Source organism: Ascaphus truei, chromosome 8, assembly GCF_040206685.1.
Source record: "Ascaphus truei isolate aAscTru1 chromosome 8, aAscTru1.hap1, whole genome shotgun sequence".
Classification (NCBI taxonomy): Eukaryota; Metazoa; Chordata; class Amphibia; order Anura; family Ascaphidae; genus Ascaphus; species Ascaphus truei.
The window spans coordinates 51,928,246-51,955,395 of record NC_134490.1 but is presented as its reverse complement, the minus strand read 5'-3'; the positions used below and the strand labels follow the sequence as shown (position 1 = coordinate 51,955,395).

At 43.5% G+C, this 27,150-nt stretch overlaps 1 protein-coding gene across 4 annotated transcripts in view; it reads right to left on the bottom strand.

Annotated features, from left to right (window-relative positions):
• Nucleotides 1–27,150, bottom strand: part of ATRNL1 (attractin like 1) — a 662,687-nt gene that overhangs the window by 150,978 nt on the left and 484,559 nt on the right. For 3 of the 4 annotated variants that reach the window (XM_075611983.1, XM_075611984.1, XM_075611982.1), the window contains exon 28: nucleotides 23,019–23,126. The exons of the other annotated variant lie outside the window; for it this stretch is intronic. In XM_075611983.1, the coding sequence (XP_075468098.1) occupies nucleotides 23,019–23,126 (108 nt within the window). The remainder of the gene's footprint in view (nucleotides 1–23,018; nucleotides 23,127–27,150) is intronic. 4 annotated transcript variants of the gene reach the window in all.

Sequence of the window (27,150 nt, the reverse complement as noted above, 5' to 3'; positions counted from 1 at the left end):
CAGCACAGCTGGCTCAATCAGACCCTGCTTCAGCACAGGCAGCTCAATCAGAGGCTCAGTCTTTGACTGAGTCACGTGTGCTGAAGTAATGATATCCTGAAAACCTGACATGTTGGGGGGATTGAGGACTGGAGTTGAGAACCCCTGCCATAACATATGTAAACACGTCAGCATAACCTGCTTTTGTCCATCATACAAATCATGGTGGAATGAATGTAAAGTAGCTTGTTAGATTGTTACTGAGCACTTTGCTTTTCATTGCCGCTGCTCCTGCTGAGGTGACGACAGCCATGAAAATGTACGTGTCGCCATTTAAAGCAATTATGAGTTTGACTAAACCCTGTTTTTTTTTTACATTGCAATTTTATTAACACTAGGTCCAATCACACGCAGCATTGTTAAAACATGGCATTACAATGTATAAGGTGGCATGTCTGAAAATAAAAAAGCAAAACAAAGCCATGGATGGATAAAACGTTCTGCTCAAGAATGTTTCCTCTCTACCCCTTTTGTGTCTAAAGCTCTCTACTACCTTAAACCTTTCTGACTGACTGCCCCACATCTCTGGATTGCCCTTTCCCTCAATATCCGACTAGAACCCTCTATCCACCTTTAAGACACATCTTAAAACATGCCTGCTTAACGAAGCATAGGAGTAGCTCCATGGCTGATACTATACACCTCAAACTGTACATTGACCTTTACCCCTTCCAGACGCATTTACCAGAACACCTGTCTACTGTCTTTGCACGTTCGTACTACTTACCAATTAGATTTTAAGCTCTTTAGGTCAGGGACTCCTTTTGCTAAATGTTACTTTTATGTCTGAAGCACTTCTTCACATTATGTGTTTTGTATTATTTGTTATTTATATTATGTCCTGTGTATTACGGCTGTGAAGTGCTATGTACATTAATGGCACTATATTAATAAAGATACAGCTGAACCCCGTTATAATGTGGTGGTTGGGGTCCACATAATGCGACCGCGTTATAAGTGATCGCGGAAACCAAACCAAAATGGCCACCACGATCAGTAAAAATATCAGACTCAGCACGCTGGAGAGCGCATGCATGGTACAGATAGTATCACTGCAGGTAAGGCACATAAGCAGTGCAGACAGAACCTCTGTATATGACAGGGAGACTGTGGTGATGACTAACATGAGAGAGGCCGCCCTTACACTGGCGACACACTTTATTCGAGCTCGGCTAGTCCCACGAATTCGGGTATACCCGGGTGTATTGAGGTTTGTGACTGTTTTCTGCCCGAGTGCATTGAGGTATTTTCCAAGCAGGGATTGAAGCATTTTATTCCCGCTGGCTGCAATACTGCACAGTATATATATATATACTGCATTATAATTCATGAATTTATGCCATCTGGTAGACACGCGAAGCATTGCAGCCTATTAAATCCTAATCATCATCATTTAACAGATCAGCCGCCCGTCAGCCAGGCATGAACCCAGGCTGGGAAGGCAAACGCAACGGGGCTTGTCAGAGGTGAGGAGCGGCGCATTCCAGGTATCTGCCAGGTACATACTGGGTATTTGCTCGAATAAAGTGTGTCGGTGCAGTATCTACATGGACAGTAGTGGGGGTGAAATATCATGGTATATATATATATATATATATATATATATATATATATATATATATATATATATATATATATATATATATATAGTGGTTGACAAATCACCAAAAAATCTACTCGCCACCTAGTACCAAACATGTGCTGCTTGGGCCAATATTTACTCGCCCGGGGGTTAAATCCACTCGCCCGGGGCGAGCAAATGTATAGGTTTGTCGAACACTGTGTATATATATATATATATATATATATATATATATATATATATATATATATATATATATATATATATATATATATATACATGTAGAGGTATCAGTACCGTGTTAGCCGAGCTTCAATAATCAAAAAAATAAATAGATGATACCGTTCTGTGGCTAACGAAATGCTTTTATTTGTGCGAGCTTTCGAGATACACTGATCTCTTCTTCCGGCGATGTTACAATGAATGAAGCAAGGATAACTTAAAAACAGTGTCTCTTGGAATGTTATCTGTGCTTCTCCTTCCCCCCCCCCCCCCCCTGTGGATGTGTTTTATGGCTAGAGGTGTCAAAGGGTAACTGAAAGCAAGTGAAGAAAGAGTGTGTATGTGTACACCCAGCTATATCCAGGATACCACCGACCTGCTAAACAAACTGAATGCCATTGGCCCCCTCCCTACAGGAACACTACTAGCAACTATGGATGTAGAGTCACTTTATACAAACATCCCCCACGAGGATGGGATTTCAGCCTGTAGATACTTTCTGGGATCGCAGGAGCCACTCACAGAGACAGTGACTAAATGCATTGAATTTATTCTGACCCATAACTACTTCACATTTGGAAATGACACATACCTCCAGACAACCGGGACCGCTATGGGTACTCGGATGGCGCCACAGTATGCCAATCTGTTCTGCGCAAAACTGGAAAGTGACTTTCTGTCCACCTGTCACTTGAAACCCCTTACATACCTTCGCTACATCGATGACATCCTCCTGATTTGGACCTCTGGCGAACAGGACCTCCTACAGTTCTATGACAACTTCAATACTTTCCACCCGACCATCAACCTCAAACTCACCCATTCCCCGGATGAAGTACATTTTCTAGACACCACCATTAGTATAAAGAACAACCAACTACAGACTTCTGTATACCGCAAACCTACAGACAGAGCCAGCTATTTGAGGGACAACAGCTTCCACCCGACACACACCAAACATGCAACCATCTACAGTCAAGCCATACGATACAACCGGATATGCTCCGACACAGCAGACAGAGACCAGCGGATTAAAGCCTTGAGATCAGACTTTATAAACCGTGGATATAACCACAGAATTGTAGACCAGCAAATTCACAAAGCCACCAGAATACCAAGAAGTGATCTCCTTGAATACAAACAGAAGGAGACAAGCGACAGGGTTCCTTTGGTGGTCACATATAACCCACACCTAGGAGACCTACGCAAGATCGCCAGGAAACTACAACCCATCCTCCAGGAAGATACAAGACTGCAACAGGTCTTCCCTGAAGCACCCTTATTATCATACAGACAACCCCATAATCTCAAGAATATTATGGTGAGGAGTAAAGTATTCAGCAATACAACTGAATGCGGGACAAAACCATGCCAGGACCCAAGATGCAAAACCTGCGCAATGCTCTACACAGCGGACACAATACAAATACCACACAAGAATCGGGAACACAAAATCAGAGGAAGATTCACCTGTTCCTCCAGCAATGTCGTGTACCTCATCATGTGCATGAAATGCCCAGGGGGCTGCTACTACATAGGTGAGACAGGACAGGGGCTAAACAAGAGAATGAACCTGCATCGCCACAGCATCACACGCGGAACAAGAGACAGTCCTGTTGGCGAACATTTCTCTGACTCTGGCCATAAGATGAACGATCTGAGGGTTGCTATACTCAAAGGTAATCTTAAAACCCCGAAAGAGAGACGGTTGCATGAATACAAATTTATGCAACTGTTCGGGACACTTAGCAGTGGCCTAAACAGAGATCGAAATTTTATGAGTCATTACTGACACTAGCGAACTCTCTACCCATGAGCGCTAAAGGCCATGTCTGTACATACTGTGCTATATGTATGCACACACAGCTGTCTCTCACACATACTAATACTCCTTATTTTTCCATCCATATACACCAATAGGGACCACATAGTATCCACACACACTTTTAGTTGTGCTACAAACTCTCACATTTCCACACCCACCCACACCATTTATATCCCTCTCACTCCACACACACCTTGTGTAGAGCACTGTTTATACTGTGGGCTCTCCATTCATTTTTATTCACACTGCTACACATACACACTCTTTCTTCACTTGCTTTCAGTTACCCTTTGACACCTCTAGCCATAAAACACATCCACAGGGGGGGGGGGGGGAAGGAGAAGCACAGATAACATTCCAAGAGACACTGTTTTTAAGTTATCCTTGCTTCATTCATTGTAACATCGCCGGAAGAAGAGATCAGTGTATCTCGAAAGCTCGCACAAATAAAAGCATTTCGTTAGCCACAGAACGGTATCATCTATTTATTTTTTGATTATATATATATATATATATATATATATATATATATATACATATATACATATATATATATATATATATACACACACACACACTTTCCCTTGTAAGGGATACCGGACCAGGCTTTCACCCGGATCTTCAACTTCCCCTCCTGGGGCTTGGGCATCCCTTTCCGGACAACCCTCAGCTTGTTGAGCCCCCCGATGGCGGAGAGCAGCACGGCTCATGTCCCTGCTATCCCCCGTCCTCCTACTCCCTCCGCTGCCACCGGCTCCTTGCCTCCCTATCATGGGCTTGGTCTCCGACCTCTCCATGTCTCTAGGGGATCAGGATGCTCGGGCTCTCTCTAGCCCCTCCATGTCTCTGGGCCAGTGCCAGTGCTGGAGATGCTCTGCTGCGGTTCCGGACGCTGGCCTTTGGATTTACCATAATGCACGGTCTAGCAGCGCTATGCCCATCACGCCTCATTGTAACCGGAGCGCTGCTGTGCGCAGACTCTGAGGATGGCATTCTGTGCAAAGAAATCAAGGACAAAAGGGGTTAAGGAAGGTGTGTGTGTTTGTGTGTGTGTCTGCGTTAGCAATAAAGCTTTGGGGGAAAAAAAATATTGGAGAAGTTCTAATTTGGGAGCCAAACTCAGACCGCGTTATAAGCGGATCTGCGTTGTAGTGGATCACACTATAACGGGGTTGTGCTGTATACATATATACATCCATACATACGTATGGGAAAAGTAGATCTATTGAACCAGCAATCCCTCCCATTGTTATTATTTTTATACAGAACCTGTACCCCGATATTCATAGCTCTGGGGACTCCCTGGATCCGAAGATATTTACTAGGTTTTATTTTATTAAAGTCAAATCAAAACATGAGTCATTCAATAGAAATCCACAATGTCAGCTTCCTATTGGCCTGTGGGAATGAGGCTTGGATGGTGGCTATATTAATACGCAAAAGGGACTAGAAACACTGGCACATCAAAATGTACATATATCTGTATGTACAAGGCTGCTTACCGTGCACTGTACTGTAATTGTAACGCACTTTGAGCCCCATTGGGAGAAAAAGTGCTATATGAAATAAAGTTATTATTATTATTGCTGTTATCATCCTTACTGAAGCTGCCTGAGGATATTTCACCCCATGCTCATAATTTTTCTCCAAATACCAGTAGAGTTCCTGTTAGGGCTACTTTAAGCTATATTCTCTTAACAAAGGAAGGATGACTGGATATATACAGTATAGAGCTGTATAGTATCATTATAGTATTATTTTCTCAAATAACATAGCTCTTTTTTTTTTAGCTTTCACTTTGAACAGTGGTTAAGTAGTCCGTGGATCACAGCTGTACTTTTAATATTATTCTTGGAAGGTGTCACGTGAAGATATCTTCATGGGACATTGTCTCAGTCACAGTACTGCTTGCATGTGATTGTGACTACAGTATGTTTTATTTTACAAACCTCCATGCCAACTCAATGGTTAGAATCAGCACTGCTCATGTTTAAACATAATGACAGACATCGTAAATCATTTGGCAGGCTCACCGCGGTGCTAAAATGCATAAGCCCTCGTCCCCACAGCTCGCGGAAGCGCGTGTGATGGCGTGCACACCGCGAACAAGATACGGCCCTCTATGGGGCAGGCCCCAGTCAGCGCGTGTGCGTGCGCTTCCAAAGCGTGATGGCGCTACCACATGTAGGGAAGACAAGAAATGTGTCTTTGCGTTCCGCGACGGCGTCATATGGTTGATTGTCAACCAATGAGTGCACAGATAGTTTCAACCAATGAGAGGCAAGTATTTTTAAGCCAATGAGAGGGCGAATGTGACATCATGTCATGGCTGCGCCCCCTGACGCACGTCCCATCGCGACCCCTAGACCACAGATTGCGGCTGAAACTTGTGCACGCGCCGTCAGACGCTCCGACGCACGCAGTGACTGGGGCCGTAGCCTAAGGCCTGATTTAAAGAGGCAATTCAAGCCATTTTTTAAAATTCATTTTATCAATGTAGCATTGAAGCAGGGGGTTTCCGGAGCTGACCCCCCATTAATTTCAGCACTGGGGACCCCCTGCTTCTGGAAGTACAGTATTTACCTCCATAGGCGGTGCCAGTAGCCACTCCAAGGTTCACTATCTTTTATTGATTTATAAAATGTTTTACCAGGAAGTAATACATTGAGAGTTACCTCTCATTTTCAAGTATGTCCTGGGCACAGCGTTAAGATGACAAATAATACATGGTTACAAATACAGTTACATAAGTGAACAGGGTATCTTACTATATATTTCTGAAAGTGTCCTATGTGTCCGTGTCTGTATGTGTCTCCCTGTGTCCCTCCCCGTGTCCCTAGCGGCAATCTCATTGGACCTTGGGCCAGGCCAATGAGATTACTCCCTTGGCCCGCCCGCCCCCGCACACCTCTCATTGGCCTGAGGCGGAGTGAAGGAGACACACACACACACACACACACACACACACACACTAGGGGGGGGGGGGTGTTACATACATTAGCGGGGCTCACAGTGTTAGCAGCACATCTCTCGCTCTCTTACCTACCGGTCCCGGAGGCTCCGCCTCTTCCTCCGCCCCCCCCCCCTGTTTCCCGCGCTTTCACCCCCCGCCCCCCCCCCCCGGCGCCGCTACAGTCAGCGCGGGGGGCGGAGCGAGCGCCCAGATACAGCGGGGGAGTGGCCACAACACGCTGCCTCCCGCCTCAGATCCACGTGGGAGCTGCCGGACAGGTGAGGGAGCTGCCGGACGGGTGAGGGAGCTGCCGGACGGGTGAGGGAGCTGCCGGACGGGTGAGTGAGCTGCCGGACGGGTGAGGGAGCTGCCGGACGGGTGAGGGAGCGGCCGGACGGGTGAGGGAGTGGCCGGACGGGTGAGGGAGCGGCCGGATGGGTGAGGGAGCGGCCTTCACCTCCCCTCACCCCCCTTCACCTCCCCTCACTCACTTCCCCTCCACCCCCCCCCGCTGCGCCGCTACAGTCAGCGGGGGAGCGGAGCGAGCGCACGCCCGGGACACAGCGGGGGAGCAGCCACAACACGCTGCATCCCGCCTCAGATCCACGTGGGAGCTGCCGGACGGGTGAGTGAGCGGCCGGACGGGTGAGTGAGTGGCCGGACGGGTGAGTGAGCGGCCTTCACCTCCCCTCACCCCCCTTCACCTCCCCTCACCCCCCTTCACCTCCCCTCACCCCCCCTCACTCCACTTCCCCTCCCTTCCACATCCCCTCCACCCCCCTCCACCTCCCCCCCTCCACCTCCCCCCCTCCACCTCCCCCCCTTCACCTCCCCCCCTTCACCTCCCCTCCGCCCCCCCTTCCCCTCCCCTCCGCCCCCCCTTCACCTCCCCTCCACCCCCCCATCACCATCCCCCAATACCCCCTCACCTCCCCTCCGCCCCCCCTTCACCTCCCCTCACCACCCCCCACCACCAGCCCTCCGACCTCACCTCCCCTCCTTCAACGCCTTTTGTTCGCCCTCCCGCCTCTGCCTTTCGCCCACTCGCACTTCTGCCTTTCACCCGCCCACCGCTCACACCCCTGCGCCACACAGCCGCCGCACGCACTCAACAGACACCCGCCACACTCGACACACACCCGCCGCCTCTCACCCACCCCACACACTCGACACACACCTGCCGCATCCTGCCCCTACGCAACAATATCACTGACCAGCTGTCACCCGCACTCGCCACACACCCGCCGTCTCACACCCATGCAGGACCCCGACCCACAGCCAGCACTCACTACCCACGCGCCACCCGTACTGAACACCCACCTGCCGCCTCACACACGCTCACACCCTAGCAGGACACACACCTCACATTTTCACATCACTTATGTCACCAAAATATACATTGTACTGTGGTGTGTTTACAATAAACCATTTTTATACAACATCGTATTACATTTTCTTCCATCTTTCTTTTCAACATTATTATCCAACCTTTACAACAAATAGTCACCTATTGTTCCACGATTTATAAATAATACTACCTATTACGGATTTACATCCCGGGCAACGCCGGGTCTCTCAGCTAGTACATTATATACAAGGTATTGCATGCACAGTGAAAGATAATATATATCATGGCTGCTTTTCAAAGCTCTTGGGCTGTGCGGCCAATAGGAAGCCGTGACGTCTTCCGGTTCGGCTTCCTATTGGCCCGTGTGAAAAGGAAGATGAAAACTGCAGAGATACCGGCGCCCTCTTCGGAAGTATCTCTGGAAGCAGGGGGTCCACAGAGCTGAAATTAATGGCGTTCAGCCTATTGATCTACATCTCAACCTCCAACAAAAACTTTATTGGGCTACAGAGGAACATCTTTTTTGGAGATCAAAAGCTTAACCAATAAGCATCTACATTCGATATATCTTAAAGCCACATACTATAGTCAGATGCATAATCACAATTCTCATTCAGGCCCATATTAACGAGGAGGTGAAATTCAGCAAAACACCTTCTGGAGTTAGAAGACACCATACAGCCAATTCACTAAGGTGTCTTATGGCGTAAGGCTTAGTAAATATGGGCCTATATCGTCTCATAGTCCTGCATGTGTATAAATCCTTAGATTATACAAAAGTTACCTTTTATTTCAATAGAGTTACAAAAATATCTAGGATTATGTAATTATGTTGCAGTGGAAGCATTGTATGCTAAGAGATAATGGGGAAGGGCAGGTAGCAGACCTGTGTGAGATGTCAATGTGCTCACATGTGATATTTTTATTTGCTGTGCACTGTACGGTAAAAAGTTGTCACTTTTTTACTCACCATAACTTATATAATGTGTGGTTGAAACCTATTCCAACTTCACGGCAAAGCCAGTATAATCAACCTGACACTGAAGGGACCCAAAAGGTCAAAACAGCTGTCTGTGAGTAGGTTTCTTTAACCCAGGGTGTGCTGAACATCTGTGTAATACAGCAGGCATAAGCTTATAGGGGTCCCATGTTAAAATAGACATCAAGCAAAAGGTGACACTCTGTGCTCATTTGCATGTCATTACCCAGAATCCCTGGCTAGTGTGGAAGCATTGTATGCCAATAGATAATGGGGAAAGACAGGGTTGCAGGCCTGTCTGAGACGTGAATGTGCTCACATGTGATAGTTTAATTTGCTGTACAGTGGAGGGTTTTTGTCAATGTTTTACCCACTATAATATAACTTATATAACGTGTGATATTTCGAACAAATGATAGAAAAAAAAACATTAAAAAAAAGAAGACAAGGGACCAGGAAGAAGGACCAGGAGGGACTGAAATGTCACCCACTTTGAGAATTACGGTCCTCACAGGAACAAACACAGCTCTCTACAAATAGAGATAGTGGCAGAGAACGACATACTTCGTAACTTTCCTCCTATGGATTTCTACCACTGCGGAATCTGAGGATACTTTATGCAGTACCTGACAAACTTATAAATGCCTGCTCAAGAATGGTGAGACGTTCCAATTTGTTCTATTCACTTTATTTAGATAAGTGGTACTTGACCTGTTGGTAGCCCTTGAGGACTGGATTTGGCCACCCCTGCCCTAGAACGAGAAAGATACCTGTGTAGACAGACACAGGAAAAACACTTCGTAAGTGATATAAAAAACTTATCTACTTTGCATTCCAAAATAAATAAGCTGATTTAGGACACATTTGAAGCTATCCATTTTATTAACACAAAGGAGTTGACATCCGTCAAGCTTCAGGTAGGGAACACAATATTTGTCCACTTAAACCTGAATGTAATTTATACTGAATCCGTCTAGGCTTAATAAATAGCAGCCACTTAATGCTGAGTGAAAAGTATTGCTTTTGAGACTATGTACCATAGAATATTGACTCCCTGAACTTCCTGGGATTCAGGGACACAGGAGCCAAACACTGCACGCCGACAACTGAAAATCCAAGGGCCTCCTAATGAGACCTAGGTGGGATAGGAAATCTGGTATCAGTGACTTGTAGAATAGCTATTTTTTCACTGTCACAGAAATCTGGTCAGTGTAATACGGCTGTCCACATTCCATGATTCAATCACCCAAAGCCTACAATACTAACTCAACCACTAAACTTCATAGTGCCTCTTATTTGGCACTGTTCCTTTAAGCATTTTACGAGTTCGAATGAGGTTTCCTCTGTCTACTGTTCCATCGAAACGGCATAAATTCAAGAGTAGACCTGTAGTCAGTTGTTCAATATTCACCCATTCCAATGTTACAGCTTTAGAAGCTGCTCACATGGCAGTTCCAATTTAGTGAAATTGAAGAATATTCATGAGGAAAAGAGATGTGAACAGTAATTGCAAGTCAGTATGGATTGTATTTGGAGAATAATATACACTGGTTGCCAATAAATGTAATCAATCTTTCATAATAAGCCCTGACTCTCATTCAGGGACAGCATGATTAGCTCCCACTTTGTATGCTCTGTTATAACCTTTCTCAGCATTAGAGTGTAGGGCATAGAGCTGACAAATGGCAAATTATCTGGTTATAGCAGCATAATTCCCCCCCCCCCCCCCCAAAAAAAAAGAACCCAACCAAGTCTTATATTATTTGCATCAGTATTTCACCACTGAATTCAGCTTCTTGAAAAGACATTCATATTATCTGATACCAACAGGCTCTTTTTCCGAAGAACAAACACAGAACAGCGAGTGACAGTGAAATTCTCCTTCATTCACAGTACAGTACATTAAGAACGGGTCGTGTCCTATAAGCACAAAGGAACAGGCGCAGTCTGCTTAATATTGTGAAGAAAGGGACGGGTGAAATAGTGAGAAATTACATTGGAGATAATTGTACTCATGAAATACATGATTTTAGTAGCATTTTGTCACAGCACTAAAAATATGTGCGTTTCACACACGGCTAGTGCAGCATCGTAGTAGTATGAACACTGCCTTGAAGTGGGTGAGCCTGTTGTGAATCCCAGTATCAGCTATTTGTGACCTTGAGCCTATCACTATCTCCATATGCCTCCTGCATCAAATATGTCTATGTAATCCCCTCGGGCAGATACTCAATGTGCTGGCAAAAAGTATGAGTACAGCTGTCACCGCTACATAAGAAAAAAAAGATAACTTTATATTAATACCTGTATATTTAATACTGCAAATATTACATAAACAGCTTAAAAAAATATGATGAGATAAATAGGTATTAGTCTGTGTTGTCCCCAAATCCATGGAAAAATCTGAATCTAAAATGAAGACTGGGTGAATTGTCCAGAAAACATTGTTATTCTACAACACTAAAGCAATCTGTTTGACATCAGAGCGTTATGGAATCACTCAATAGATTTTAAAGGAATCCAGTTGATTACAGCGTTTACAGCTTTAGGAAACAAATAGGACAGACAGCTCCCTCACAGCTTCAGCACAGGTGGCACAATCAGAGTGAAAGACTGAGCCTCTGATTGAGCCACCTGTGCTGATGCAGGGATATCCTGAAAACTGACCTGTTAGGGGGCTTGAGGACTGTAGTTGAGCATCCCTGCTTTAGAGCAGTGTTTCCCAACCTTTATTTACATCGCACTGCCCCTGCTGAAAAATGACTACTGCTGACTAAGGCTTGTTTTATAGTTGGCGTGCTCGTGCGCATGCGCTAATGCTCGTGCACGTGAATCACACTTTTTGTGTGTACAGGTCTGTGCTGTGAGCGACAGGTGGGCGTGGCTATGACATCACACACGGCTTCACACACAACCATAGCAAGCTCAGCCTGCATCCATTACACACAGTATTATATATGATAGAGATATGATAGAGAGAGATAGGTGAGTGTGTAAATAAATATATGTAAAGATATAAACATATTTAATTATATTAATAAATAAATTCACACACACACACACACACACACACACACGTGCCTTGAAAATAATTCAAATTTAACAAAATTTTGCTCCTGTAAAAAGCCTTTCCCTTCTGCGCAAAATACAAAGTAATTGCAGCCTCACTGTGATTGGCTAAAAGAGTGTGACGTGATCCGGCAGCAGCGCGAAAATATACTTTTCAGGTCTTTCCTCCGCTCTGCCGGCTAAACGCTCACTGCCGTGCGCGCGGATGAAGTATAGAACGTCAGGCCTGGACACAGCCGATTATAATTGACGCGCACGCACACTATATTACACGCCTAAACTGTTTGACTGCTCCCTCACAGGGACTTGAACCCATGACTCTTAGATGATCGGATGTTTTACCTACTGAACATTAGGCGCGTTAGGAAAGAAATGATAGGAGTAGACATTGCCAGAGCTCAGGTCGCACTATATGGAAAGCCTGCAGGTGCCTTTATTCACTAGGCCAGGGGTGGTCAACCCCAGTCCTCAAGCCCCCCATCAAACAGGTCAGGTTTTAAGAATATCCCAGCTTCAAAGACTGAGCCACTGATTGAGCCACCTGTGCTTAAGCTGGGATATCCTTAAAATCTGATGTGTTGGAGGGGGGCTTGAGGACTGGAGTTGACTCCAAACGATTGTTCGCGGTCCCAAGGTTCAACAAAGTATCCGGCCGCTCCCCCTTCTCTTACCATGCACCTCACACCTGGAACAATCTACCGGAGACTCTCACAGCCGCCAGCAGTCTAAGTTCTTTAAAAACTAAAGCTGCCTCACATTTTTATCTGGTCTGTAACTTTTACATACGCCTAAAAGATAAAAAATGTTTCGTTGATGCAATGTCTTTATACATAATGTATAGGCCTGTTCACTTAATGTATTCATGTATTATTTGTCATCATAACTCTGTGCTCAGGACATACTTGAAAACGAGAGGTGACTCTCAATGTATTACTTCCTGGTAACACATTTGATAAATAAATACATAAACCCCTGGCCTAGGCAATGGAGTTTCTTCCCTTTACTGGAGACATGTTTTGTTTCATTCATTTAAATGGAGGTGAAGACTACCCATAGTATATAGAATATATCTAGCTTATAGAATATGAGCCTTAGTGCAGCTAAAATGAAGCAACATGGATGTATTCAGAGATATAGTTTATTTTTTTTATTTTTCAATCATTGTCAGGGAGGATAATGTCTGGCCCAGAGGTATGACTGCCTTTGAGTCAGCTAGTGGGTAGAGACAGCTGCGGTCACATCAGGAGCAACTGCAGCAATGAACAAAAGTAATTTTATCCGCGGGCAGAGCAAAAACATAAAATACTTTTCACCTGAATGTTTTCACAAAATATCATCAAACAGCCTTGAAAGAAAATAAAGCACATTTGTGAAAACTGTAGTTTTTATTTTTTCCCTTTCTAGTTTCCTTTTGGGTATGCTTCAGAACAGGCTTTTTCAACTCCCCGGCGCCTCTGTCACGTGACCGCTTTCATGTGACCGTGGTAGACAATTCGGAGGAAAAGAGGAGGAGAGATTCATCCCATCCTGTGCACCATGGGAACGCAGAATGCGATCTAACCTAAAAAAGAAACACCCTCCCTGGGCATGACGTGCTGACTATGTCCTGGGGCACTCATGCGGAATGGGAACAGCCATCTCGCCACGGCCGAGTCTCCGCCAGCACTCTGCCACACAGGGACCCTCCGCCGCCGCTCTTTCGCTGCTTGCTTCGCCAAGCTATGTTAATTTAAGGGTTAATTTAGTGGTTAGGGTAGGGGGTTAAGGATAGGAGGTTTAAGGGTAGGGGGTTTTAGGGTAAAGGGTTAAGGTTTAAGGGTAGGGGTAGCATTAGTATTAGGGGATTTTAAGGCAAGGAGTAAGGTTAGGGACTTACCTTGATGGCGAAGCAGCATGCGGCGAGAGGTCCCGGTGGCGAGGTGAGCAGCGGCTACATGCCGGCAGAGCAGGATAAAATAAGAATTTAAAGCGCTGGAGGAGAAGAGAAATCACAATCCCCCCCACCCCCCGATGTGAAGAGACACTGAAGCAATGTTTCTTAACGCTGTCCTTAGGGAACGCTAGCCAAGCCGCCTTTAATAATAACCAATTACCAAGAGCACATGTACCGTATGCACTAACTAGTATATGTGTGTGTGTGAGCTTGCTTTGTTATCCACAAAATAATCTCCCCAGGGAGAGTTTTGAGAAACCCTGTATTAAAGCATAACTAAGCTATGTAATTCCCTGGGCCCAAACTAGTACAGAGACACTCTACTTATTTATTATAGCTGTTCCTCCCATCATTCAACCACTTTATTGTGTCTAAACTCTGAATCCTATGAGCAATGATTCAACGTTATAATTGGCATTGTATTCTTTGCTAAGTGGACAGAGGGCAGAAGGGCCCTAAATAAATTGGCACTTGGTGTCGTCAAAAAACTAGTACGAACATTGTCCTTCCCCAGACCAGCTTGGAATATAAGGAGCTCAGAATCCTTCCAAGTACTGTTCGGCTAAGGATCGGTGGAGGGCTGTGTTATTATCATAGGTCACAGCTTGTACTTTATTGCTTGTTTTAATTTCCCATCATGTACTGTACAGCTGGGGTGCTCAACGCCAGTCCTCAAGCCATCTCCCCCCCAACAGGTCAGGTTTTCCCTGCTTCACAAGAGGTGGCTCAATCAAAGGCTCAGTCAAAGACTGTGCCTCTTATTGAGCCACCTGTGCTGAAGCAGGGACTAATTGAGACACCTGTGCTGAAGCAGGGATATACAGAAAACCTGACTTGTTGAGGGGGGGGGGGGGGGTGCCTGCACACCCTGACCCCTGGAAATCAGCAGATGAATACCTGTTCATTTGCCTTACAGCCATACCAGTGCATTAATGAATAATGAAGTATATCTCTGTCACAAGGTAAGTGAAGTGTAAACAGTAACACAGAACAACAGACATTTTGTTTTAGAAAATATAAATCAAGCACAAATGGTATGGCATACGAGCTAACCAATCACAATTCTGTAAAGTTAGAGCTATACAAGGGGTCCATGTCAAAATGGATTTGAAGCAAAACAAGACACTGTGTGCTCATTTGCATGCCATTACCCAGAATTCCTGGCTGCAGTGAAGCGGTGTAGCCTAAGATATAATGGGGAAAGACAGGGTTGGAGACCTGTCTGAGAGGTGAATGTGCTCACAAGTGGGATTTCTATTTGCTGTATGCTGTACTGTGGAGGGTTTCTGTAACTTGTTTTACCCACCATAACTTATTTAATGTGTGGTTAAAGTTAGAGCAGATTTGTAACTTGTCCGAGGCAATTAGTATATGGTGTATGGTGAATAGGAAATGTGCCGGGTTCTTGAGTACTGTATTTCATCTCAGGGAAACCATAACTTCATTTATTGGCTCCAGCTGGTTAGATAGTTAAGCAAAAAAATATAAAAAATGAATAGGTTTTAGTATCACGAGACGAGAAGCTGATGGTGGGTTTTTTTTCCCCTGGACTTCCCCATCTTGTGCCGACAGCTGGACAATAAAGATACATACAAGGTCGTGCAGGAAAGGTTATAGCAGAGGAAACCCTTCAGGTGCCGGCAGATTTAGTGCAACAGAGTGTAACAAAGGTAATATATTTCACAGATGTCATAGCAAAGACTCGGATTTCTCCATTGCTGGTTAGACCTGTATGTTATCCTTCATTTCAGTCGTAAAAGTTTATACTAAATGACTCGGTGTGAAACATGGAACAGTTGCTACCCATTATCCTAATGGAATCCCGGGATACAGTTACAAATGTGATTTATATATTAGTCTTTCCTGGAAATATTTAACATTAATAATAATGAGGATTTATTTGATAAGGGCTTGCAGCACTTTACCCCTATTTAGATTGTAAGCTCTGTGGTGCAGGGGCTACGTAATTAACATTGTTTAACTTTCCGTTAACGCGTTTTTTACTCCAATACTAGATCAGTTGCCCGGAGCAGTAAACAGCTGCTTTTAGTTACAAGCCATGCCCAAGAGTTGGGCCTAAGTCTCATTTCCATTGAAATATTTTGTAATGTGAAGTAGATTAAGACCTGCAACAGGACGCTGTGATTAGGGTCAGAAGATAAACTTCTAGTGAATGGGCCCCAAGGTGTTTTATGGAATAGCACTGCTTCGTTAAGCTCCTCACCCCTACAGCACGCAGATCTGACTCCAAAAGACTGTTCTCAGTCCCAAGGTTCAACAAAGTATCCGGCCGCTCCTCCTTCTCTTACCATGCACCTCACACCTGGAACAACCTACCGGAGACTCTCACAGCCACCACCAGTCTAAGCTCTTTCAAAACTAAGGCTGCCTCACATTTTAACCTGGTCTGTAACTGTTACATACGCCAATACCATATATTATCTTTAACTGTGCATGCTATGTCTTGTATATAATGTATAATAACCAGTGTTCGACAAACCTATACACTTGCTCGCCACGGGCGAGTGGATTTAACCCCCGGGCGAGTAAATATTGGCCCAAGCAGCACACGTTTGGTACTAGGTGGCGAGTAGATTTTTTTGTGTGGCGAGTAGATTTTTTGGTGATTTGTCAACCACTGATAATAACCCTGTTCATTTAATGTAACCATGTATTTGTAACCATGTATTTGTCATCATAACTCTATGCCCAGGAGATACTTGAAAACGAGAGCTAACTCTCATTATATTACTGCCTAGTAACACATTTTATAAATAAATCCTTATTTTTTATCGGTTCTAATGCTAATAGGTTATGCTTCTTTCTAGCTAGAAACTTGGAATCCTAAGAGAAGGGATTGCGTTCTGCTAAGCTCCGGCATGTATGTGCACTTGTGTCAGTGTTGTGCACTATGTCCCTGATGGTGTCAGAGGGGTGTTAAATACAAACAGACCAGGGAAATGGGGATCGGGAATCTCAGAATTCACTCTGGATGCCCACAAGTGGGCAAAAAAATGTATAAAACGTAACATCTAATGGGATTGTGTTAAAATAAGGGGGTAAAAAGGTATAAAATGGAGCCCATGGCAAATAAAGCGTGCAAGGGAAAAGTCAGGGGGTAGGGGGAGAAATAAATATACATATACACACACACACACACATATATATATATATATATATATCTCACAGTGGATAGCCATATTTCTGTTGTGGTCATGTCCGCACAAGCACTATAATAATAAACACATTCAATTCAGGCTTCCAACCATACTCACTCGAGTAGTTATAAGATGTACTGGGGTTTAATGTTAGTTAGTTTGCCTATAAGGTGGCATAGGTACACACGGCTTAGGTCAGGTACTACCTGATACTCATTATTAATAGTCCCATAGCCCAACTCACTGCAATGATTGCTTGCATTTTGCTGTTCTATTCTTTTTCTTGCCCTCTGCCTCGATTCCTGCCGTACTCCCCCCTCCCCCCCTTTATTCTGCCCGCACTAAACGGCCCTATCGTAAAAAGCCTGAGGTATGTTTCGCTACACAGAGCTTCGTCAGGGGAACTGAGAACAGAGTCCCTGAAGCCTGCTCTATATAACTCTTCGGTTGTCAAGGTAACTACTCAGGTGGGATCCTTAACCCCCCGTGGGCCATGCAACAGCAATTCCGGATAATAGCTTATATTGTGGCTTAGGTGCCCGCCCCGTGTATGGGAGGCAGTATAACCATCTGGCGGTCAGACAAGTATAGCTGGTAATAAAATCTAAATGATTAAATGTCTTACCAATAAAAAAAGGAACAATATTTTATTTTCTTGATAACCTTTATGTTGGTATTATTGGTGTATGTATACATATATACATATATACATATATACATATATATATATATATATATATATATATATATATATATATACACACACATATATATATATATACCATACGATACCGGTTGCAACACGACATCAAGGGACAGCACGCAGGTAAGTAAATCAAAAATGTTCTATATTTGATAGAAGACACAAAAACCTTTACTACTAGAATCTAGCACAATATATAAATGCTGAAAGCACTCAGCCATATAACGCCTAATGCATCGTCATCCACACGTGTGTATATATGTTTTAATCCCTCACATTTTTTTGCACATTTACGGTGAGCACATCAGGTGTTTCACATGTTTCGCTTAACTTGCAGTTACAATGTGTATTTTGCACGTCCCTGAAATAGTTAATCTATCCAGGTATCAGCTCCAGATCAGTTTAGCCCATGCGCACTCTCTCTGGTTATCCAAGATATCGCTGGGTCTGGCAGACTTATGTAGTCTCTCAGCAGTAACATTATGCAATTCCTGAGCCTTTTTGCGCATGCCTAAACACATATCAGGTAAACAAATATAGAGTTAATATATTCAAAATGGACGCTCTTTACCTGCTGATACTGTGGATGCATGTCACATAGGCAGGTGAGGCTAATTAACTGTGATTGGTTTTGTTGAATTGCACTGGGGTTTGGGGTATATATATGTATTGTGCACTGCATTCAATTGCACCACCTTGAGAAAGGTCCCACTGGGGGACCGAAACGTCGTTTTTTGTGTCTTCTATCAAATATAGAACATTTTTGATTTACTTACCTGCGTGCTGTCCCTTGATGTCGTGTTGCAACCGGTATCGTATGGTCTGTTATTGCTTTATGGGATAAGCACCAAAACTTATTTACTTGCATATGGTGTGCCGGCTGTGCATTGGATTATATATATATATATATATATATATATATATATATATATATATATATATATATATATATATATACATATACATATATTACCATGACTGCCTTGTAATTACATAATTGTTGGGATATGTGTCTGTATGTATATATTACCATGACTGCCTTGTTAGTAAAAAGAAACACAGGTACAGACGTACAAAAGGTTATTTCTCCCGCAGGTACATTTTGGTGGCATATTCTGTGGTATTCAGTGTTATCAATGCCATGAATTCCTATGGAAACTCTGTGATATTCTGTGTTATATCGCGATATGTTGTACTTTCAGCAGAAACAACGAAGTCTGCTCCATCAGAACTACTAAATATACAGAGTGCAAGTAAAAGCTTTATTATCCATTCCGACTCCTTACGGGGGAATTTGTTATCCAGGTCACCCCTTCTTATTGTGCTCTGAAGATGATTGATGCCAATGCATTTCCAGCAGTTAACAATGCCATTATGGTAGTCATTCACATGGCGTGTCACAGGGGCATCCAGCTCATTTTTACTGAATTAATGTGTTGAGGGATGCATCTGTGGGATTGCCTGATGGTTTTGCCCACATACGTCAAAGCACAATCACGTACAGCTAAATATAGCTACTTTCTATCAGGGTAACCGTACAGCATCCCTTACCTGAATAGACTTGTCTTACTTTCTAATGATTTGCACCTTCCAAGGAAGTATTCTGCAGAAATCAAGGTTTGTGCTTTTTAAACTGTCCCCCTTAAACAGGCTCCCCTGTATTTACACGTTCCTTTGTAAGTTTTATTTCTTCTGTACTAGCTGTTTGTGCTAACTCTACCATGCAATAACCCAGTGCTAGATTCCGCATTTAGATAAATCCTTCCTTATTATATCACCATAGGTGTCCATCACTTTTCACATGGTTCTCACACACTGAAAACTTTGGCGTTCCTAATGAAACAAGATGCTGCCAGCGCTTTTGATTTCGCATCGACATTACAAATGGACCAGACAGAGAGGCACAAACAAACCTACTGAAAAGATAAGTACAGTACTAGCACATGTGAAATTAAGCATTCTGTAATGTAACATTTTACACTGTTCAGTTATTTTCTCCAAATGATTTTCCAATAATAAAAATCAATATGACTAAGACAGCTATAAGCAACCAGTCGCCCAGAACAGCTGCTAATTACTTTATTCACTCAGGAGATGTAACCCATGGGCAGTTCTAGTTCAATCAGAATGCCATGGTGCATGGCAGCAACATTAGGATACTGTATGTTCAGTCCAAACCCCTGAGATCTTCCACACATCCCCTCTTGCAGTGTCTTTCGCTTGGCTTCATTGACATTTGGCCCTTAATGATCTTGTATAGTTACGGACCAGGTGACCTTGCTTCTGTGTCCTTTCCTCAATTCTGTATGCTTCTTTGACCATCAGTACACCTACTGCATGGTCCATGTTATTTGGCTTACTAACGTTAGGAGAAAGGCTCATACACCACAATTCTAACAACTACTAAACACTGATTAAACAGAGAGGAGTTCAAGTATTGTATCTTTATGGTATTTACTCTGACAAAGTGCTACCAAGAGCGATATGCGTTAGAGGTACTGTTCATGGTCCCCTGTTTTTATCCGTGTGATAATAAAGTATATTTTTTAGCCCATTTTTGCCCTCCCAGCTTTGTTTCCTTGGAGCAGTGCCCCGCCTTTTTCGGCCTTCGGTTCTATCTTGATAGTATACAAAAGTAATTTCATACTGTAGAAAGAGTAACTTTTCCCTTCTGAAACAAAGTATCTGAGCTAACACCTGGCGATCTTATGTACAGCCGTCCAGGGTACACAAAATGGCCAGGGGTATTTTTCCAGACATAATTAAATCTTATCTTCCATTTCAGGCCATTTTAACTTTCTTTTGACTCCAACGATTGTGTAAATTCACGGGTTCTGTACTTCACAAAATGTGCAATCATTTATATTTAACATGTATACCTCCTCCCAAGATTGAGACCCATTTGGGCCGTAAGGTCTCTTCCAGCACCGGAAGGTCGCTTATGGCATAGCCTTGCTTGGGAAATAGGGAGTTCGATGTTAAGATCTGCTTAGGTAAGGTCTGCTTAGGGACAAAGCTAACATTTGGATGAAATTTGGCAGACTCCGGCTCATCTCTCCCGGCATCTAATCAGATAACCTCAGGGTTCGGTTCATATAAACATCTTTCTCTGTTTGCTTATTTTATGAACTAATCTTAATTGGACAAACATACTCCGGAAGACAGATGGAGGAAGAAAATGGGGCTATGCTCTTTACTGATTCATGCATCAGAGGACCACAGGACCTACTGGAATCATGAAGCAGTACAGATTATAGCTTTTAAGACTTGCGAAAACATGCACACATGGTTGAAATATTACAAAAAGGAATGGCTTGAAGCAGGGGTGCTCAACTCCAGTACTGAAGACCCCCCAACAAGTCAGGTTTTAAGGATATCCCAGCTTTTGCACGGGTGGCTCTAGCAGTCCCTGCTTCAGCACAGGTGGCTCAATCAGTGGCTCAGTCAAAGACTAATATCCTTAAAACCTGGCCTGTTGGGGGGTCTTCAGGACTGGAGTTGAGCACCCCTGCCTTAAATCCCCAGTCCAATACACAGTTACATGTGCGCCTGCAGGAAAGGCAGTGCAATAACGTGTTTATGCTACGTAGTGAAACTAAGGAGCAGATCCGCAGAGCTCTGGCACGGAAGCACCTATATATTCCCAACAGGCTGGTGAATTGTGGTAAAGATTGTGACATATTTAATAATCTCTTCCCCCGGTGTTTCATAAAACATATACCAAGTTAACCAGAAACAATGTATCGTGAGAAAGACAAGGACGCAGAGGAGCTGGGAAACACATTGTAAATCACAGCTGGCAATTTACGATCTTTGCATGCATCTCCCTTTTTTTAGATGACAGTTAAAGAAACCATTTCATGCGCTATTGCACCGTTGTGATGCTATGCGCTGCAATTTCTATTCCGTTTAACAGTACCTCTTCCCTTCCATTAGAACGACTCAATAGTCAATAGCACAGCCATTAGCCACAAATGAAAACATCACACGTTTCCAGTACTCTTTGAAACTCCCAAATGAAGCTACAGCATTGAAGTGCTGCTCCCAGCATTTTCCTTACAGTAAACACTGCTAATTAAGATATATTGGGGCTGTTAAGTAGAAGGTAGCCTGCGCTCCAGGGGCCAAATGTGTGAGGCGAGCTAATGTTTAATACCTGAGCTTCATCATTGTCCTTCTTTTAGTCAGCAGAAGATTGGCAGGCAGAAATACTGCTCCCCCGGCCTCAGAAGGGGCTTTCATGTAGCAGTCCGTGCGGATTTACATTTCTTTTTTACCATGTGTTTTTTGCCTACTTGCTGCCCGTTCTAACACCTTTGTTTTACATTTTTAACATCCTGTGCTTCATTTAAATGATATAAGCATTAAATGCCTGGGAGGTTATAATGCTGCTCTCCCTGCCCAGGCTACCAAACTAACAAAGAAAAAGTGCGGGACACTCTCAGGGGGCAGAATATTTACATAATAGGAGTTAAACTCATATAAGCTTGTGGGCGGGAAACTTCTGCATTAACCCCTGCAGCACCCTACAGCGTACGCCCTAACAATTGTCAGCCCAGAGGCCCCTCTGTATCACTCTGCACGTCATGGCCATATGCTCGTTTTTTAGGGGCTCCACAGGGCAAACTACACTGAAGGAGGGACCCCCCTTCATCCCCTTCACTTCCAGTCTGTTGGTCGAAGAGCAGCCATGTGAGACCATCCGTGATAGAAGGGTCTGTGGCCGGACCCTCTGGTACTGAAGGGGTCAAAGGGGCAATCCCTCCCAAGACCAAAGTGAACTCACTCCAGTGACTTGTTTAAGGGTTAAGTGATGCCGGTTTTACCCTAATCCGTAATTGATGTTTTAAAGTGAGACTTGGGAGAGGATTGATGTGTGCTCAGGCTAATCCCGTTTATGTGATGTCACTGTGTGATCAGTGCTGGTACAGCCAGAGTCCCCGTCCCCCACCTCCCCTTATCTTTCATTGGTACTCTCATAAGGACAGGGTGGGATAAGGGGAAACAAAACACGTTTCCATTCAGAAGCCTCTAGGAAATTCAACGGACCGGTTACGTGTGCTTGCATCTTTAAATCTAGGAGGCTAGTTCGCAAAGTCTCTTAGCTTACAAAAGGCCCCAAATGCAGCAGACAGCAATATTAGGCAACATGGGTAGTTTGCATTCACTTCATTGACTCTCTCCTCCCGCACGAGAGTCTTTCCTACCTCTGCCGGTCCTCGTGTGAATTCAGTTTGCTCAGCTCCAACCTCCAGGGCCACATCCACCGAGGCAAAGGGCCGGCTTGCCATCTGTTGCCTTTCTCGCATGAGCTGCTGTGGCGAGAAGACGGCAATTTATTAGTTAAAAACGACTGTAGGGAAAAGCGAACACCTCCAAATAATCCCGCATAATCATTCATAGATTTGTGATGCAGAAGAACTTCAATGCCGTCCGGGACAGGTAAGGGGGCTCAGACCCCCTGTGCAAAGTTCAGACACAATACATGCAAAATGTGCATTTCTAAAAATGAAAAGGTTCCTTCTTTTGTACATTGTGGTTGAACCGAAATTAAAATCACTAGCTTGGCTTAATGCTGAAACTATAAATAGACCATTTTTCATGCACCATGTTTCACTCGCTGCCTGGCGACATTTTGCTGAAAGATTACTCATTTGGTGACATTATTAGCCCTTTGAGGACTGGCGAAACATTTTGCAGGAAAGCGTAGTTGGTGAAAGAAAATGGGTAAGATCTTGGGAAAACATTTTGGACACTTTCACACATCTTTATTTCTAAATCACATCTCTCCAGTGTCTGCTAGGAAAAAACATCAAAGCAGCAAAACATGTACAGTAGCACTGCCCAATTCCAGAGATTCTTACCTACGTAAGGGGTGCCGGTATCTCTGTGGAGTTTAGATGTCCAGGTCACGCAGGCCAATAGGAAGTCGCAAGGGATGACGTCATGGCTTCCTTTGGCCCACAGGATGTGGGACATTTAAAGGACGCCATTATGTTAGGCACACAAGTTTCCTAGCTGCAGAGATCCTGGCACCCCCTATGGAGGTATCACAGGAAGCAGGAGGTCCCTGGAGAGGAAATTAACACAGTTCAGCTCCACAGACCCCCTGCTTCGATCCTGTAATCAATGTATTTTTATTTTAAATCAGGCAGTGCATCATGTTTTGCAGCTTTAAGGTCTCACAGCAGCCGCTGGATGAATCATCTAGACGTAAAATGTTTAATTTGAAGGTGATGCACCTGCAACAAGGCGATAATGCAATTGAAAAAAAAAACAGGTGCTAATTAAATATATGCTAATAGTCCAACTATAATACTAGAAAATGTATGATAAACCACCTGTATGTGAAAGGGGTAATTATTTGGCACTAATTGGAGATAATGCATGCATTAATAACAGTCTGCTTAAACTGGTTAAAATAACTGTTCCTAAAAACATTTTCAAGGCTTATTAAATGAGTAAACAGGAACACAGAACACACAAAATAATTACACGGAGAAGAAGAGGAAAGTGTCATATCTGGTTTTTTTTGTTGTTTTTTTTAGAATAAATCCACTAAAATCAAGTTTTAACTGGAAAAGTACTTGTGGGGAGCGTCATCACAACAAACAAAGAATCACAAAAGGGACAAAAATGAGCATTACATTAAGTGGGCAGGCTTCTCTTGCAATGGTTACAGTAAATATTCTATCCAACCTCTAGAACGTGGCACTGCAGGCGTCATATTAACAGGAAAAAAAAGCACTTAGCTATGTAACACCAGAAAATGTGGAACAAAAAGACGAACTGCAAAAGTTCACAGCAATAAATACTGTAGCATATACTGTATGATAGGTGCTGTGCAGATCCTTCCACTTGTATACAGCTCGTTCACTGACTCACTGGCAATAATGTCACCAGTACACACTACTGGGAAATCGGTGCTTCATTTGACTTTAACTGGAGACCACCATGTATATGAATTTGTCCTTTCTGCTAATAGGGTTCGCATGAAATACAAAATATGCAAAGAATATGGAGTAAAGATATCCCAAATATTGCTACAAAAAGCATTAAAAAGGATGTGACACAACTACAGTGTGTTTGTAATACACAAGCAAAGTAGAGCTTTTGATCACCAGCGGCCGTGATACCCACTTAATATTCCAGAGCTCAGCACAGAAATGTCCATGTCTACAGCATGCGTTCCCAAAATGTAAATAGCAGCTAATGCTGCTCTCGACTAATACAATTTAAAGAGATTTGTAACGCAGAACAGTGGCAATGACAGAACCCACTGCAAAAATAAGCTCACTTTTCTGTAAATTAAAAGCAATTAAACACATGGTCGTGTCGGTATTGGATTATCAGAACAGCATGTGCTGTGTCACTATGGCTGGATCGTTAGTGAAAATTTATAAGCGCACAATCCCAGCAGAATCACCCGCAGAAGAAACGGTCTTCTTGAAGGTCTCTCTCATAGTGGAAAGAGTAAATATCTTTGGCATAATGCGAAATACCAGAGTAATCTTTCTGTTTAAAAGTGCAACTTTCAGATACATGATATATGTAGAAAGAACACTACATAATTACAGCACATGGATATTTTGAGAGGTATATACTGTATGACAATCGGACCTCTACTAAAAAGGACAGATTATCTCTCAATTTTGTTCAAATATCACTTTGACTTACTGTAAGTCAAAGGGACTTTTCATGCGATCGCACGTCACCTGCGCTTATCACACCTTACAGAATAAGCCCCCACATCTCTGTGCACCATTTGTTTTTCCATCAATCCGTGTCAAAATATCTGCCAAGTTTAAGATGCTGTGATTTCCTGGCTTGGTACCACGCTTATGATGGGACCCGAGTGGTGAGCAGAGCTTGCACTCTTTGTAAACACCAGTTAACCATTAAAGATACCTTCTACCTCTCGGTGATTCCTGCAGGATAACAGGACCATTCTCTGTCTGAGCACTATACGGATACTTCACTTTGTAAGATCTGTTCTTGATCATGCGACTGTTCAATGAATACAGGGAGATGTCTTTCTTTAGAGATTGGCCCTTTAAAGAGGCAGTACAAGCGGCATTTAAAAATAATAATATATATATATCTTTTTTGTTTTAATATTTGCAGCCTTTGATTACCTTTATTGAAAACTAATTACCTACGCTGCCGATCGGTTGGTTCTCCCGTGATCGATCAGCAGAGATCCTGGATCCCAGGGTTCACTAAATGGCTTCCTGTTTCAATCAATTCTTTAGTCAGAGTACCTCAGCAGCTACAATGTATCCTGATATTACTAAGGTAACATTATCTATTGTTACAGTTTACAGCTCAAACAGCTGTGAACATTGGCAACAAATTTCCCACAAACAGAAAAGTGTTAGGCTGGGGCAATGCTGGCGCAGACCGCGCGGAGGTGTCCGCACACGGCGCAATCAGAATGCCTTAAGTCAGTGATCGCGCCCTTACGTCGCGGGTGTGGAAGCAGGAGGGTTGGCGTTGCGGAAGAAATCAGTTGAAACTGATTTCTCGGCGTGACACATGTAGGATATCACAGGGACCGCTCCTTTAAATTAAACATTTCATTTTTTTTGGAACTATATATGTTGCACATTTGCATCACATTAAAGGGATTTATATTAATAAAATGACACAAAGTGGCAAAATGTGACACGCACACGCACTGCACAAGCCAAGGATGATGCCCGTGTTACCCTGCTCACATCTGCTTATGCACAGTACCGTCTTCTGTCTGAATTAAAGCCAGTGACAGGTGTGTCTCTCAGCCCTTTACAGCCGAAGCTATTTGGAGAATATCCGTAATGAAAATGAAAACGGCCCAGCTCATTGCGCTAATAGCAAAGTAATCACATTGTGCTGGCAATTTTACATTTTAAAGCCATTTGATAAGGAACGAAATGGCAGCACTTAGGTCATTTATGCGTTTATGAAAGCTTAAGTGTTTGTTGAAGAGAGTCTGCACCAGTTGTTGTCGTGAGCTATTAAAACATCCAAACCTCAAATGCATTCTTTTAAAGCTGCCACCCTACCGACATCTTTCTCCCCCATTTTCAACATATGTTTAATATCTTTTTTAAGGCCGGCTCGGCGGTTTCATTCGGAACAGTACAACAATTATCGGGTTGGGGTTCATTACGAGCTCGGGTCTAACTGTAGAAAGATTGATAACGTGATTCCCAGGTTGTAAAGATCAGGCAATAAAACGGGCTATATACTCATTTTAACCCTTTGAGTGCAGGAGAGAAGAATGTGATCACCCCTAGAAAATGAGCAAAACATCAATGACGTCGATAATACATCATTGCTCCCCTGGAGTGCCAGATC